This window comes from Convolutriloba macropyga, chromosome 12 (genome assembly GCF_964194025.1).
Source record: "Convolutriloba macropyga chromosome 12, txConMacr16.3, whole genome shotgun sequence".
In the NCBI taxonomy this organism is placed as follows: domain Eukaryota; kingdom Metazoa; phylum Xenacoelomorpha; order Acoela; family Convolutidae; genus Convolutriloba; species Convolutriloba macropyga.
The window spans coordinates 2,804,247-2,814,710 of NC_134479.1; the positions used below are offsets into that span (position 1 = coordinate 2,804,247).

Genomic DNA, 10,464 nt, shown 5'->3' on the forward strand with positions numbered 1-10,464 from the left:
ACAAAACAAAACACACACTGAGTAAGTAACAAAGAGAACAATTCAGTTTGATGTTCTTCCTACAGTATTGTGCATAGTGCGAGCAGTTTAAAAAAATTACCAAACTGAAGCGACACCAAAAAGGAATCGTTTGTCAAAATGGCGTCCCAGAGAGCTTTTTGTAACCCAGTATGAGGTGCGCGACTCAAGCCAGCTCTGATCAAACCATCCAGACCAAAATTGGCTCTGATCAACCGATCCAGAACAAAATTGGCTCTGATCAGACAGACTTGATTTGTGCACTGGGGGTGCCAGACAAACTTCAGTCGAGCGCTGAGGTGCCATACCTACTTTGGTCGCGCACTGAGGGTGGCAGAACCACTTCTTCGCGCATTGGCGGAAACCTGGCTTACACTTGATTGTTGAAGTAGCAGTAATGATTGATATTATGTATTATTTTCAGAAATATAGACATCTTTTTTTATGTAAATGGTTTTTGGGTTTTCCAAAAAAAATGTTAGTTTCAAACAAAAAATGTCTTCAGCTCAACAACAAATATCAAAACTTAGTGTTTGGCGTGCTCTTATATTCATCAAAAAAAGATGGGAAGTGCTCTTCAAAAACGAGGATTAATTCTCTCCTATTTTTTGGGGGGACTGGCAGTTTTTTCGCTGAATCTCTGGGCTCTGAGCACACTCTCCAGACTCTGGAAAGATCTGATCAGACCGTACAGACTCTGGAAAGAGCTCTGTTCAGACTATACATACCACACGACAAAACTATCCGTACTATAGACCACGCTCTTATCAGAATATCCAGATTTTGGGCGGGGCTCTGATCACACTGTCCAGAAGGTACGTACCCTGATCAGACCGCGCAGACTCTGGATGGGGTTCTGATCGGGCTATCCAGACCGTAGACAGTGCTGCCAGACAGTGCTGGAGTGGTCGGGTTTTACCCCCCGTGCGCGACCTAAGTTTGTCTGATCAGGGATGGATTGGGTTGCGCACCTCATCCTGGCAAAAACATGCTCTGCAATTCTAAAAAAAAGAAACCACTAACGCCAATGACGCTTAGTTTTTAAACAAGAAGCAAAGAAAGGTGAACATGGTAGAAAACTAAATAATTATGAACAAACAAAAAGTAATTAATAAGGCATTGATATATTCAAATAGAAAACTACTGATATTGGAGTAAGCGGCGGGCAAAATCAACGTTAAATTAACTTTTTCAATCTAACTGCACCATATTGGGTTTCGTTTGCGACCTTCTGGTATTTAGAAAAAAAATAACTATAGTTCGTCTTTGTTAGATTGTATGACTTCAAGAAATTTATTTCTGGAATGGAGTTCGGTCCGAGCATTCTTCCAGTAATAATACTTTTCATGCAAATCGCATTTTGAAAAATTTCGGTTCAAATTTTTGAGTTCACTTGAGTAAAAAAATAGTTGCTGTTGGGAGGCTCGGAACAGGGCTTGCGAAAGCTTGGCTTGTTCGCTAATTATGCTGCGAGAATTGATTTCGATCGATCTTTATTAAAGAGTAATCAATCAAAATCTGTGATCTTCTGAAAAAACGCCATGTTTGACATGTTGGTTGTGCCTACCCCTTCGGTTGATAACGGGATCTATGCAGATACAGCTACTGTGAAAATGAAAACAGTACTGGATTCGAAACAGCTTCTCTTAATTGCACGCATAGATTGCTACTCATTTACACCAACTGGTCTTACGTTCTCGAACTTGGGCATATCTTATTACCCCTTTTTTGCGTTCTTTTTTGTTCCTCAAGGCTTCATTTCTCTAGTCAAAAATACGTTGAACACGTAAGGCTTCTTCTCAAGCTATGCCAAGCTTATCTTATAACAAAACTTTTGTTTCTCATTGGCAGGCCATTATGGACCAGGGCGTTCAAGAGGGTCTCTGAGGCTGCTTCCCCTGCTTCTTGTAGCCTTGTCAGCAACTCTTGTCCTCTGATGAAAAAGTTGTCCAAATCCAAAGAATGTTGGAGCTGCAATCGAGCAAGCTGTGTCATCACCAAAGTCACAACTGTCGGCGCCTCCACACTCTGAAACCCCTCTTTCGGAAAAGCTTCTAAGCCTTTGCTTCTTATCCGGTGCCGTCATCTCCCGCACAGTCATTTCTCATCGGCATCAGGGGTTGTTGCATCTGGAGTCAGTGCCAGATGGCACTACACATTGCTTCATTTCTCTTTGATGGCTGCAATTTCCTTCTCATATGCATCCTTCAGCATCTTGTGGTTCTTCTTCTCATATTGCATGCTCCTTTGGCTAGTAGTGGAGGCTCATTGTATTGCTCCTCTGTCCCAAGTAGCGACTTGTAGGGTCCCTTTGTCTGTATCATCTCCACAAGTCTCGTGCTCCAGATTAGAAAGTGCTGTGTTTTTCCTGTGTTGGCCAGCAGCATCACTGTCTGTTGATCAATTATAATTTGAGCAGGCGAAATAGTTGTGAAAAGAGAAGGTACACTGCTGAAAAGGATTGTGACTCAACAACAAATTCGTTTTGTTTTAGAAATTAATTTCATAGCTAAAAATGGAAAATACTGGACTCGAACCAGCATCTCTTACTTGCAAGCCTCAAGTACTACCCTTTTACACTAACTGGTCTTAGGTTCCCGAACTTAGGCATCTCTTATTTTCCGTTCTCACGTTCTTTCTTGTTCATCAAGGTTTTATTTCTCTAGCTATGTATACGTTGAACAAGTGGAGCTTCTTGTCAAGTTATGTCAAGCTTACTTTATGTACAATTTACATTGGGTTGTTCTCTCTCAAGACCTCATCTTTTTGTGATGGAGTTCTGCCCGAGAATTTTTTCAGTAATAGTACTTTTTCATTCAAATTGCTCTTTGAAATGGTTTGATTCAAGTTTTTGAGTTTGCCCGTGTTTTAAATTTGTTGCTGTTGATAGGCTCAATGCTGGGCTTGAGAAAACTGGGCTTGATTAACCAATTGTGCTGCTATCCAGAATTAATTTTTGATCTTGTTTGAAGGGTAATAATTCAAAATCTCTGACCTTTAGAAGAAACACCAGGTGGTTTGGTGATTTTTGGCCTTGTTGGTTGTGCTTATCCCTTCGGTTAATAACTGTTCGAAAGTTTTGTCCCGTAGTTTTCGCTGATAAGTAATTATGATAGTTTGAATAATCTTCTCCTTTTTTAAACCCTTGTTGTAAATGTACACACAGTTTGTAGGAAATTTCTTTTTTATTCGAACTTATTCCGTTATGGATATTAACAATAACTAATTATGGTTATTATTGGTGATATGCTCTTGAGGTTCTAGTTAAATAGGCTCACAGTTTTCGCTGGACCTTGAAATTTTCTTAATTTGAATGATAATCTTTGTAATTTTAAATGTAATTTGAATAAGTTCAAAACAGATCAAATGTTCAGAAAAAGTGAAGGTCTAGCGTTTGAATGTTTTTTTTTGCTTTCTGAACGTTGTTTTTTCTTAAAAGCTTTTAAAGAAAACTAAGTTACGATTGCAGGAAAGAATTGGATGATGCTTTAATTGTGATTTTGCTGCCTGGCATTTTTTCCCAAATTGAACACGTTTTAAAAAAATTAATTAATTCAATTGTTTTTAGGTTCAACACGAATTATGTCATTATAGTAAAGCATCGGACAACATTCTCACTGACTCTTTCAGCATCTATCATTTTGCATTCTTCTCATTAATCTTGCAAACTATTCATATTTCCAGCCCGATAAATTCCAGCCCATATTTCCAGATCGATAAATAGATTTTTGGCAACATCAGTATAATGCACAATTGCTTTCATTCCCATTTCTTTTTTGTGTTTATAAGAGTCTATAGAAGTTTGATTGTGTTTCAGTGAGATGATGAGAGCGAAGGATGAGGAGATCGCTTCCCTCAGAGCCAATCAGGTGAGACAATTAGCGACCAATTAAAATCAATTCCAGTGTGACAGCCACATCGAGATTTTGTCTCAAATCACCGATTTAAAAGAACGGAACGAAGATGCTATGAAAAATGATGGAAGAGTGTCCTCACTCTCACATTTAGCAGTTTTTCCCCTCTTGGTTACTCACCCTGTTAACAGTGGAAACCGTGTAAGAGATCTCAATTCTCACTATACTCAGTTTATGAAATATTTGGTGAAGAGTAGCGGGATTAAATGTATAAGAAGTTTCAAACAAAATAACATCGAAATCAACAGCTCAAGTCAATCCCAGGTCGAGGTTTTCGTTTGTCCTCGTTTATGATGCAGACCGTTTTTGGACGCACACAGGTGGTATGGTGCGTTCAAACATACACAGGCGAGGATTTTTTTTTAACGAGCAACATAAACGCACCAGTACTTACGGTCGAGCCAAAGTCCGCCCCATTCTTTAAAGGTCCAGATGCAATTGTTTTTTGGCCCAATAGTGCTCTCCCACAGTCAAATATGTGATTGTATTTGTACAGGTAATTGTGAAAAGCTACTTATTGACTGATGGAAACAATTTATTATTATTATTATTATAAAAATTTTGTGGAATAATCATATGAAAGTCTATTCAAATAGTGATCCGTTTTTAACAAGTTTTGCTTTGTAGAAGTGACAGTTGGACACAAGGGCAACTACGTGTTATGCTAAGAAGTTCTTCTCTCATCGCTTATTTCTATGGTTGTGATATCTGGTGTCCAAGCAGGTTGAATCCACAGTGCCTAAAAGTGTCCAAATGCTAAATGCATCCACGGCTACTGAGACTTCTTTGACTCAGAAATGGCGCATAATTTAACTAAACAAGCTCTTTCCCAGATGCAACAATCTGGTTACATCACACATTTTCAAAAAAAAAAGTTAGAGTGGACAAATAGTTTTGAATTTATATCACAAGACACGTGTCTGTGTGTGTCTGTTCTTCCATTCAATTTAAAATATATCTGACAGAATTCTCGGAAACAGAATCGCTAACGCAATTCAGATATTACTGCTACTATTCGTGTTGCGATGCCTTAGAAACTTGAACTGGAGCTGCGAATCCCCCACAGAGGGGCAAATTAAGAAAATAGAAAAAAAATGTTTCGCTCGTTTTATTATCATTTGAATTCATGAAGAATACTGTTTGAAAATTGGTACGAGTATAAATGGGTTCGTTGAGTGACTAATTCCTTTTATGTAGGAGAAGCTGCACCTGGCAAATGACAGGATCCAGCAACTCACAGCACAACTGGCCATGTACCAGTCTGCACCCCTCCTCCTTCCATCCCCATCCCCCACCACTGCACACCCTCCCCCTCCCCCTGCCTTAACTCCTGCCTCACCCACAGTGGGATACTCTCTCCCTCGCACTCCTCCCCCACTCACACCCACTGGTACCCCCCATCTACTCCACCCTCAACATCATCAAGAAGAGGTGAACAAGTTTGCCCAGGATGTGATGAAGTATTCCCACCTTTCCATGGAGGAATTGAGACAGTTGCACAGTGAGCTCAAGGCCAAACTCAACACTGTAAGTAGAATATCTTTTTTTGAAACAAGAAATTGAAATCATAACCATACGGTTAAATATACTTGGAACAAAAAAATACTTCAAATCATTCAAACAAAATAATATAATAAACATCAACAAATTTTTTTAAAGAATCACATTATAAAAACTTCTTTCGAAGGTTTTCTTCCTAAAAATAAAAATAACTTTTAAAAGCTCCTACGTTACTATTCAAAGGAATTTTTCATGTTGTGAGAGCAAGAAATCATTCAACGTTTTCTTAAAAACGTTTTCATTTTTTGTCAACCGAAGCCACTGTGGTATCTTATTCCATTTTTGTACGCATTGACGAATAATCGAACTCATTCCAAAGTTGGTTTTGACATTCTGTCTAATTTTGAATTGTTTTTTTGAGCGTTTTGATGAAGACTCAGATACCCGTGAAAATTTTTAGAATTTTTCTGGCCTAGCGATATCATAATGAAATTTGATTAACGACATTTTGCTATTATTAGCTCAGCTGGTAAGGTCTTTGTCTGGATTAGCAGATCGCTCGCTTTGTCATACTTTTTGCGTAAAAAGCACACCTTAATACCCCAGTTAATCTGTCGGTTAAGGCGTATTAGGTTTTTTGCAGATAGATTTTGAAAAAGATTGCCGAAAATGATAAGTTTGAAAGCACAAGTGATTTCAGAAGAAGAATGCGCGAGTTCAGTGGAACTTGATGTCTTATAAGGTAAATTGATCGTTTAGCATGAGCCATCTTTTTCAAGGTTTTATTCAGCTGCTCATCGAAACTAAGATTCCTGTCAATATGAATACCAAGATATCTACAACTTTTTTGTGTTGTGAGAACTTCGTTTTTGTAAAAAAAAAATTAGATCTGAAATCAAAATTATCGCGCGAGAAAAAGAATAATTAGGTTTTGTTTGTATTCAAAGTTAGTTTGTTCATCTCTACATATTCTTCGGTTTTTTGTAATATTTCTGTGATTTTTCCATGTAAGCTACTTTTCTGTCCACAACAGACAATACTTGTGCCATCTGCGAATTGAATTACCTAGAAAATACGATTTATCAATAGATCATAACTTTATCAAATGAAGAAGAGTTGATATGTTTTGAAGAGACTAATACTGATTATAACTATGAGGAGCATCAGCTTAATTCTGCGAGCTCCACAGTTCTTAAATTCTGTAGTTCTTTATCCGACAACCCTGACTTCACAAATTTACAATACCATAAATACAAGTCAGCTTTAGGCTTTTGAATGGATTTCCCGTGTCGTTGTTTTTACTTACTGTTTTAGAAGAGCGTTAGAAAGAAAGAAAGAATTATCAATTTCTTCAAAGATAATTGAATATGTTGAAGTTTAAGTGAGCTCAGAATTTTTTAGAATTTAACACAAAATTAGGTAGAAAAGAAGGACTGACTGGCACTATGGAAACTGTAACATGAAGAGGACAGAAAACAAGACCAGACGGTCTGCAATGACCTGCCCAGTTAAAAGTGACATGTCAAAATTCTGATTAATAGCCGCCCTCATCTTCTCAGCCGGCTATTATAGCGCTCATTTTTTTTACAATTCAGAAAATTTGAATTGTATTGGAGTGTTGTGGTTTTTTTTAAGATGTGTTCACACATTTTTTGATGACTTTGATCTTTCAAAACGGGATAAACAGGTAAAGCCCAGCGAGAATTAAGTTTCATTAGACGCCCAAAGTGGAAGTTAGTTGTCATTCAAGTGATTAGAGCAGTGCAGCTGCTGGGATGGCCTCAATTTAAGGTTAAAAGGCCATTTTTAGGAGTTTTTGGGCCCAAAATGGTGCAATTTGTTATGTCTTTTGTGATTTTTTTAGGTTTTTGTTTGATTCGTCATTGGTGGAAGTTTATAAAAGTTGATGAAGGCCTCTTGCGATTCTTTCGCCAGACAAAATTACTCGTTATGACCATTTTATAATTTCAATAATTTGGTACTACAAAAACAAACACGCAAAATGATAATTTTGAGTTTTTTCAGCTTTAGGGGCCAGAAAAATTCCTTTAAGGTTTGACAATAGGGCACTGTATAGTTTCTTGTAACAATGGATTGGTTTTTAACAATTTAATGTCTCGAATTTTAGCAATTTTTTGATAAAATCTGCAACTTTTCCAATGTTTCCTAAAATTTTCATCAATTTTTGATATTTGTCCATTCTCAAACGCCAGGAAACCTATTCAACAGCTTGACAAAAGTTACTGCATGGTTGTTAATTTCATTGGATTTGTGTTCAACAATTAAACTTTTCGAATTTTAAAAATTTTCTGATAAAATTTGCAATTTTTTTTAAACATTTTTCGAAACATTTGGCTTTTATACAGTTTTTCTTGCCTAAATAGCCAGACAATCTCATACAGAGATTGATAGAATGTTAATAAATAGTTGCTAGGTGGCAATTGAATTGTTTTCAACATTTTAATAGAACGAATTTTTTTTGAAATTTGAAATTTCTAAAAATTATTGCCTATCGATCTTCGACCAAGTATTTTTTTAAGGCTTGGACTTGGATGAATAGCCTCTAGAGACACACAAATAATTCTTAAAATATTAGTATCACAGTTTTTAGCAACGTTCCATTAAAAATTGCAATTGATTTCATTTTTAAAAAAAAAATTGGGTCATTTTCGGGTTAATCGATTTTCAAGGGCCAATGAACTTTTTCAGGCCTTGTAGATACAATACTGCAGCAATTTGAGAAACAAGAATTGGTTTTGAAGAGGTATATATAAAAGCATCAAATTTTGCTTTAGGGGAAAAAGCTTCAAAGTTTTAGCAATGATCATAATTTTGTTTAGGTTGTTTGATTGTTTGTTTCTCAAGTTTTTTTGATGATTTTGTTTGTATTCTGGCTGGCATTGTTCAATTGATCTGCTGGTCAGGTAGAGTACGTCTGAGTTTTTCAATCAATTCTTTGAATTTTTTTCAGGACTTGTCCTGCCATGTTTTTTACAGTTCAAAGAATTTGAATTGTATTGGGGCGCTGTCTTTTTTTAAATTTTTTTTTAAGATCTGTTCACACATTTTCATGATTTTTGAAGTCAAATTGGAGTAGTGATTTTGGTCACGCCGAAACAGGAAGTGGAGCGAAAAAGCGAGTGGTTTTGCGGCGTGAATTTTTTTCGCTCTAATTTTAAAGTAGAGTGAGAAAATGGTGTTTGAACAAAAATTCGGTTTCTCGGTAGTGGTTTTTTGTTCACATGCGGCAATTTCACTCTGATTTTTACTGTTTTCTCGATTTTTTGGATCAGATTTTTTTCTAAATGGTTTTCCCAATCCATTCAAAGCTCATTCTAGGCCTAGTTTTTTGTGTGAATTAAATTTTCATTTCTCGTTAGTGGTTTTTTGTTCACATGCGGCCTTTTCACATTGATTTTCTGGTTTTTTTTTCTTATTTTTTTATCAGAATTTTTTAAAAAATGGTTTCCTCAATTCACTCTTAGTCCATTCTAGGTCTGGTTTTTCTGTTTAGTCAATGAAAATTCTTTGAATTGTACGTCAGGACTTGTCCTGCTATGTTTTTTTTTACTTTGTCTAACTTTTTTTTTCGCTTTACCCATTTTGCCGCTTTTTCGACATTTTGCGTGAAATATTTTTGACTTCTCTAAGCTAGTTTCACTCATCTGTCATTCTGCTTAAAGTCCTTTTAAGCAGCAGCTGCTCAGCAAAGCAGTTCAAAATCAAGAGAGTCAGTTTAAAAAATCAAAGTCCGAAAAACAAACGGGATAAACCCATAAAGCCCATTTTTAGATGCCCGGTACTTGAACTTTGTTCTCATAAGTTTTAGTTACAATCTATAATGCTTATTGGTATTGATACTAGACCCTGTAGCCTCTCACTGAGAGACAGGACTATGTTCAATTACGAAATGACATCAAAATAAATCGCACTTAAAAATGTTTTTGCACAAAAACCAATTTTTGTTGATATACTTTCAATCCCAATAGAGTTCTGGGAATCAACGGCAGCTATTTTTCGGCAATCTCCCGGGTATGTTTAGATAATGAAGCAGTGATCTTCTAATCTCTCAGACATCTTCCAATTAGACTTTTAGAGTTCTGAACGATATTAAGTCTACCAACATCATATGGTTGCTTATCGTAGCAAGATTATATTAAGCCCCATTGTTTAAAGAGCAATCTATGACTATGATCTGTTTTATAATTGTTTTTGTGATCGAATGTGTGTTTCAGTTGAGAGACCGTCTCCATAGACTCCCCCCTGGGGGACATCTAACGCCACAAGACAAAAGACAAAGGGTAATAAACAAACAAACAACTGACAAACAACTGACAATTAGAAACGTTAAAGGCCCACCCCACGTTTAGAGGGCATTTAAGTATCTTTCATTTCCCGTGAAATTACCCCCTGATCCCCCCTCACACCCCCTCACATTAGTGCGATTCGGTAAACTAAGTTGATAATTCTTGTTGAACAGACCATATCAATCAAAACTGAGTCAATTGTTAATTCAATCATTTGGTTGCAGGGTCAAATATATAACAGTATTGTTTGTTTGTTTGTAGAGACAGTGGAACGAGAAGAGTGAAGAATTGGAGGCAGAGGTACAATTTGTGAACAAACTGCTCAGAAAACTAGAGAGAGTAGCTGACAGATAAACAGACAAACAAACAGACAATCACAAACAAACAAACAAAGAAACTAATAAACAAAAACTGCATCAAAAATTAATCACATTCTGTTTTCTCATATCAGAACTCAATCATGAGGAAGGTAGAGACCAGAAAATTTTTAAGCAAAACATTTATTCCACTTATTACTATAAATTTCCTATCTATAGTAATTAATTTTCAAAAACAAAACTGAAAAATTGTACAAAAGGTGAGCCGAGAAATGATTCAAGGGTTAAGCGTCGAAACCATCTCGCTAAACGCTAGAAAAGTTCAGGTAATTTTACATCTCAAACGGAGTTATTGTAAACTCATGTTAAGGTGAAGTTAGGGCAAAAATTACGTAAACTGTACCTTAA

At 36.4% G+C, this 10,464-nt stretch overlaps 1 protein-coding gene across 1 annotated transcript in view; it reads left to right on the forward strand.

Moving 5' to 3' along the window:
• The window catches only part of LOC142350294 (uncharacterized), a 68,853-nt gene extending 58,667 nt beyond the window's left edge, over nt 1-10,186 (forward strand). The window contains exons 3-5 of the mRNA XM_075402096.1: nt 5,130-5,459; nt 9,668-9,733; nt 10,001-10,186. Coding sequence (XP_075258211.1) covers nt 5,130-5,459; nt 9,668-9,733; nt 10,001-10,093 — 489 coding nt within the window. The 3' untranslated portion in view covers nt 10,094-10,186. The remainder of the gene's footprint in view (nt 1-5,129; nt 5,460-9,667; nt 9,734-10,000) is intronic.
• The last annotated feature ends 278 nt before the right edge of the window (nt 10,187-10,464 follow it).